The sequence below is a fragment of the Amphimedon queenslandica genome, unplaced genomic scaffold, assembly GCF_000090795.2.
Source record: "Amphimedon queenslandica unplaced genomic scaffold, v1.1 AMPQUscaffold_11764, whole genome shotgun sequence".
NCBI classification, from domain to species: Eukaryota; Metazoa; Porifera; class Demospongiae; order Haplosclerida; family Niphatidae; genus Amphimedon; species Amphimedon queenslandica.
In genome coordinates, this window is record NW_003547994.1 from 5,827 (window position 1) to 11,881 (window position 6,055).

The 6,055-nt window shown below is 35.7% G+C and overlaps 2 protein-coding genes across 2 annotated transcripts; both read left to right on the forward strand.

Moving 5' to 3' along the window:
* The first annotated feature begins 1,971 nt into the window (after positions 1 to 1,971).
* On the forward strand, positions 1,972 to 3,120 carry LOC109588928 (uncharacterized). The gene is made up of 3 exons (XM_020005031.1): positions 1,972 to 2,210; positions 2,272 to 2,360; positions 2,409 to 3,120. The coding sequence occupies exons 1-3, from the start codon at positions 1,985 to 1,987 to the stop codon at positions 3,072 to 3,074; spliced, it is 981 nt and encodes a 326-aa protein (XP_019860590.1). The 5' UTR covers positions 1,972 to 1,984; the 3' UTR covers positions 3,075 to 3,120.
* Positions 3,121 to 4,190: 1,070 nt separating this feature from the next.
* LOC109588927 (uncharacterized) lies at positions 4,191 to 5,361 on the forward strand. Its single transcript, XM_020005030.1, has 3 exons — positions 4,191 to 4,432; positions 4,482 to 4,558; positions 4,608 to 5,361. Exons 1-3 carry the CDS (start codon positions 4,204 to 4,206, stop codon positions 5,055 to 5,057), a joined length of 756 nt encoding a protein of 251 aa, XP_019860589.1. The 5' UTR covers positions 4,191 to 4,203; the 3' UTR covers positions 5,058 to 5,361.
* Positions 5,362 to 6,055: the final 694 nt, after the last annotated feature.

Genomic DNA, 6,055 nt, shown 5'->3' on the forward strand with positions numbered 1-6,055 from the left:
TGTGTGTCCAAAATTCCATAAATATTCTACATAGTTTGCATGTGAATGTCTCATTATATAGCATACGGTCTTTTTACTCATTTTATGCATATCAATAGTATAAAGGCCACTATACACCAGGCAATCTGTGGTTACTTTGATGTTGTAAGTAATGTGTTGCCTAGAATAGAACAGGTTTCTATTCTAATCAACAGTGTTGCCTGAAGATCAAAGTAACCATAGATTGCCTGTAATGCAGGACATTTCTGTCCTTCCAAAAATTTGTTGAATAAAGTTAAAAAATTACAATCCATTGATTGATGACTGCTGTTTTTATATGCACATTACTGGTTCATATCATCGTGGGTTGTCTGCTCCAGGATGTGCATCCATGTACTTATAAAAACTTTGTGGTTTATTAACTTTTGTATGTACAATGCACCTTTTGATGGTCATAATTAATTGCCTGCAATAGCATTGCCTGGTGTATAAGGGCCTTAATAGTTTACTATAAATGAAGCCAACAATGATAAATGAATGCTATCAACTTATACTCCAGTTGACATGACTGTGTTCCACGGCAACAAAAACAGTTCATAGTATGCATATTTAATGCTACATGAATGGCATACAATTCATGCCAAAATCATACTACATATTGATACAGTGATAAAGCCATTCCTTAAATAACAGAAAACGCTTGCCAACATGGATGAGCATTTTAATGATTCATTTTAAGTAACTGCAGTTTGCCTTGTCTGGAATCTTCTTATTTTCATTCATCTAATTATATAAGTAAAGGGCAGTCCACAATTTAATAGTTAAAGAATGCACTTTGTGCCAACAAAAGCCAAAAAACTAATAAATAATGGCACTGTGGTTGCACCTGCAACTACGTGCATTTGTGTAAATTTCAAATCAATTTGACCTCAAAATACATACTAGAGACAAATTTTAAGATTAGTATCAGCTATAGGGCATCCATGCATAGGCATCAGGAACATGCATATAGATGTACTTAAGTAGCGTAAAAATTTTGATCATAATTGAATTTTTAAACGAATTATTTTTAAAGTTGCTCCAAAATCAGAAAAAAGTCCCTGTACTGTAAGGATTGTTGGCCAAATTTTGCCAAAAATAAAAAAGTGAGAATCCTTCATTTTAATAATGTTTTCCGATGCATATACATGTACTTATGTTGCGTAGAAAGTTTCGGCCAATTTTAATCAAAATTGGATTTTTTTACAAATTTTTAAAGTCGCTCCAAAATCTGGCTGTACAGGGTCTTTGGTAGGGCTAGGCTAGAATAATTTGGAGGACAAAAGGGCAAGTTATTATGCTAGCATAATTGGAGCATAATGGGTCAAAAATTTCTGGCACTATACCCCTGACAACACAATTTCAATTCAATATGGTGGGTGGTACAAGTCAGTACTAGTAGTACAACCCAACTGCTTAATATCCAGTGACATAGGTTGTTTTGCAGTGATTCAAAGTCACTAGAAAAAATTGCATTCTTACAATAATATAATTATAACAATGCATGTACATACACTAGATAGTTGATATTTGAGTAAAGCTCAAACTATGAGCATAATAATTGGCATAATTGGATTCATTTCAAAGCATGATAGGATGGAATTTAGGGCAGTGCCTAAAAGCATAATAGGCAAAAATTGAAGCATAATTTGCCTAGCCCTAATCTTTGGTCAAATTTTGCCAAAAAGGAAAGGGCAAAAATTTTGTGAACATAAAGTTTGGTTTGGTTTGTTAATAGGAGCACTGCCTATTTAGTTTTGATTGGGTTTAATCTGCATGACTTTGGAAAGGAGCATTAAGAGCACATTTACAGGACCTGCCTATAAATAGTTATGAACATTAAAACTGGTCCCAATGTTTATTGCTAATTCTAAAATTCCAAAGGAATGTCAATTATGTATAAAAAGTATAATAGCTCATACTTTATGCTATCAACATAGTAAGAGTCACACCAAGGGCCAAGAAGATGAAGGTGATGTTACTGTTGTCCCTGTTTCTTTATGCTAGCAGTACAACCAGTGGATCTTACTGTATGTCTACTGACTGTACTAATCAAGGTACCTCTGGGTCCTTCTCATTATATCTAAGAGTCTGTTGTGTTATTGATAACTTGGGAAGGAGTGTTACTATCAAAGGGAATGGCATCAATAGATACATTCTCTGTCCAAGAGTACTACCAAAGTCTTGTCCAGGTATAATAGTTACCGTCATTATTATTACTAATTTCTTAATAATATTTTAATGTAAATGTAGTCCCTGAAGAAAATAGCACTATTAATGGAAACAGCACTATTGATGGAAACAGCACTATTGATGGTAACAGCACTATGTCCCCAGTGGAGGTTAGTATAAGTGTATAATTTATCTAGTATCAGTGATATATTGTACAGGCCAATTGTGATGGAGAAGGTGGTTGGACTAGAGTAGGATATCTTAACATGACCCAGTCTGGTGCTACCTGTCCTACTGGACTAACATATAGTAGCTACGCCAACATCAGTCACCCACTGTGTGGTACAGGTGGCTCTATTTGTACTTCAACTACTTTCTCATCTCATGGACAAGCATACAATAAAGTTTGTGGACAAGTTAGAGGATATCAAGTAGGTAGGTCTATGTCCAATGCAGTAACTTTCTTGAGCGGTGTAGCCATTTTTTATGGAGGCACTATTACAAATCATATCTGGTCATATCTAGGAGGGCAAGAAGAGGATAGCATTGATAGAAATGCCTGTCCCTGTAACACTGGGTACAGTGGCGGTACAGATTTTAATACCACATACATGTACATTAAATCTCATTATTATTGTGAGTCTGGAGCAGATCCTGGTCAGTCAGTCTCTGGTGTTCTCTATGCTGCTGATCCATTATGGGATGGACAGCAATGTGATGGCCCAGAGTCTACCTGCTGTCCAGCTAACTCTAAGATGCCTTGGTTCTATCGTTCACTGGATACACAAATCACTGATGATATTGGACTGAGAGTGTGTAGAAACGGACCACAAAGTTCAGGCAATGACATATTATTAGATATCATTGAACTATACATCAAATGACTACTATTACAGTGTATATGCATTATATATTGCAGTTATGTTTGTGTTTGTGTATAGGATTTTATTTTCAATGATTTTAATTAAGTAAAAAATTTCAAAGGTGTACGGTATAGCAAGGCTGCAAAAGTCGTGGTAGCCATTTTGTTTGGGGGTGAATCCTACTTAGTAACGTTACCGCGTTACTAATAACGTGATATGTAGTGATAATGTTGATGCTAACAAGAAAAACAGGTAGCAATTGATTATATTCCCATGCAGTATGCATGGAATTCCAAGATTTTAATTAGCAGAGAACATCAAAAACATGTTAATGTGATACCAGGATACATAGTTCACAGTAAAAGGTCCAAAATGAAATAAAATGAAGTAAACCGCTCCAAAATCTGGCTATACAGGGTCTTTGGTAGGGCTAGGCAAATTAGCATAATTTGGAGCATAAAAGGGCCAGTTATTATGCTGGCATAATGGGAGCATAATGGGTCAAAAATTTCTGGCACTATACCCCTGACCACACAATTTCAATTCAATATGGCGGGTGGTACAAGTCAGTACTAGTACAACAACCCAACTGCTTAATAACCACCTACTCAAGCATGATGAATTCAGTGACATAGGTTGTTTTGCAGTGATTCAAAGCTACTAAAAACATTTGCATTATTACAATAATATAGTTATAACAGTGCACGTACATACTAGATAGTTGATATTTGAGTAAAGCTTAAACTATGAGCATGATAATTGCATAATTGGATTCATTTCAAAGCATATTAGGATGGAATTTGGGGCAGTGCCTAAAAGCATTATAGGCAAAAATTGAAGCATAATTTGCTTAGCCCTAGTCTTTGGTCAAATTTTGGCAAAAATTTTGTGAACATAAAGTTTGGTTTGGTTTGTTAATAGGAGCACTGCCTATTAAGTTTTGATTGGATTTAATCTGCATGACTTAGGAAAGGAGCATTAAGAGCACATTTACAGGACCTGCCTATAAATAGTTATGAACATTATAACTGGCCCCAATATTTATTGCTAATTCTAAAATTCCAAAGGAAATGTCAATTATGTATAAAAAGTATAATAGCTCATACTTTATGCTATCAACACAGTAAGAGTCACATCAAGGGCCAAGAAGATGAAGGTGATGTTACTGTTGTCCCTGTTTCTTTATGCTAGTAGTACAACCAGTGGATCTTACTGTATGTCTACTGACTGTACTAATCAAGGTACTTCTGGGTCCTTCTCATTATATCTAAGAGTCTGTTGTGTTATGGATAACTTGGGAAGGAGTTTTACTATCAAAGGGAATGGCATCAGTAGATACATTCTCTGTCCAAGAGTACTACCAAAGTCTTGTCAATCAGGTACACACAGTTATGCAGCAATTTTTTATTAAAAATTTAATATCATTAGTAAGAAGTTGCAAGGACTTAAATAGCACTATCAATGGTGACTACACTATATACCCTGATGGAGTGACCCCAGTAGAGGTTAGTATAACTTGCTATGATTTATTTAATTCATTGATATACTGTACAGGTATACTGTGATATGAATGGTATCAATTGTGATGGAGAAGGTGGTTGGACTAGAGTAGGATATTTTAACATGACTGAGTCTGGTGCTACCTGTCCTGCTGGACTAATACAAAAGAACTACACTAACATTGATCACCTACTGTGTGGTAGACTAGCTAACAGTTCTACCTGTATTTCAACTACTTTCTCATCTAACGGGCTAACATACAATAAAGTCTGTGGACAAGTTAGAGGATATCAATCTTTTAGAGCCCGGGCTTTTCTTAATTTTCAAAATGATATTGAAAATTTTACTATTGATGGTGTATCCATTACTCATGGAAGCAATCCTCGTAAACATATCTGGGCATATGTAGGAAGCTACAGTGAGGCTAGAACTGATACTCAAGCCTGTCCATGTAGCACTGGGTACAGTGGTGGTTTAGACCTTAATGCTACATTATTATTGTGAGTCTGGAGCAGATGGTGGTGTAGGTTTCTCTGTTCTCTTTGCTACTGATCCATTATGGGATGGACAGCAATGTGATGATCAGGAATCTACCTGCTGTCCAGCTAACTCTAAGATGCCTTGGTTCTATCGTTCACTGGATACACGAACCACTGATGATATTGAGCTGAGAGTCTGCAGTAGTAGAACAGGAGCGACTCATCATACTCCATTGGATATCTTTGAACTATACATCAAATAACAGCTAATGAATGTGTGTGTTGTTTTAGCATGAAAATTAGTTTGATACAATACTTATATCCAGTCATATTCATGATGTAAGTTCACACACAGATACAATACTGCATGCTCTTGCATGCATGTATAGAAAAATATTAATGATTACATGCACTAGCTATAGTGCTACCAGTATCAGATACAATCCAGTATAGCTGCTACTCCACAGGGGAACTATGAAATATTTTGCTTCATGCAGGTGAGGGGTCACTGGCTACTCAAAATTTAGAATGGTGTCCAGACCCTTGGAATCACTACAAGTGCATGTTGGCACACAATAAAAAATGGATTGATAAACTTTGAGTGGGAGGAATTTTCTTAGAATACTGATTATTATTCCTTCACTTGTGTTGTGCTGTTCAATGGCTGCCTATACTGTTCTTGTACCCATCAGCTAGTGCTAAAGTATTTGTGTGTGGTATATTTCAGTTGAGGAATAAATTTGTAATAAATGACATCTTTTCATTGATCTTAAGGGCAAAAAATAATTTAAATAGCTAAGGAATGCACTTCATACTAGTAGTCAACAAAAGCCAAAAAAAACTAACAAGTGATGTACAAAAATGGATAATTTAATTTGTGCCAACACTTGTCACTATTCGGGTGAAGTTCAGACTAAAATTCATTAAAACATGCTTTCATGCAAAGTCAGGATATCAAAGGCAAGGAAATTTCAAGGCTTATAAGGCTGATTATATTTCAATGGTATCCCAACATACTGTAAG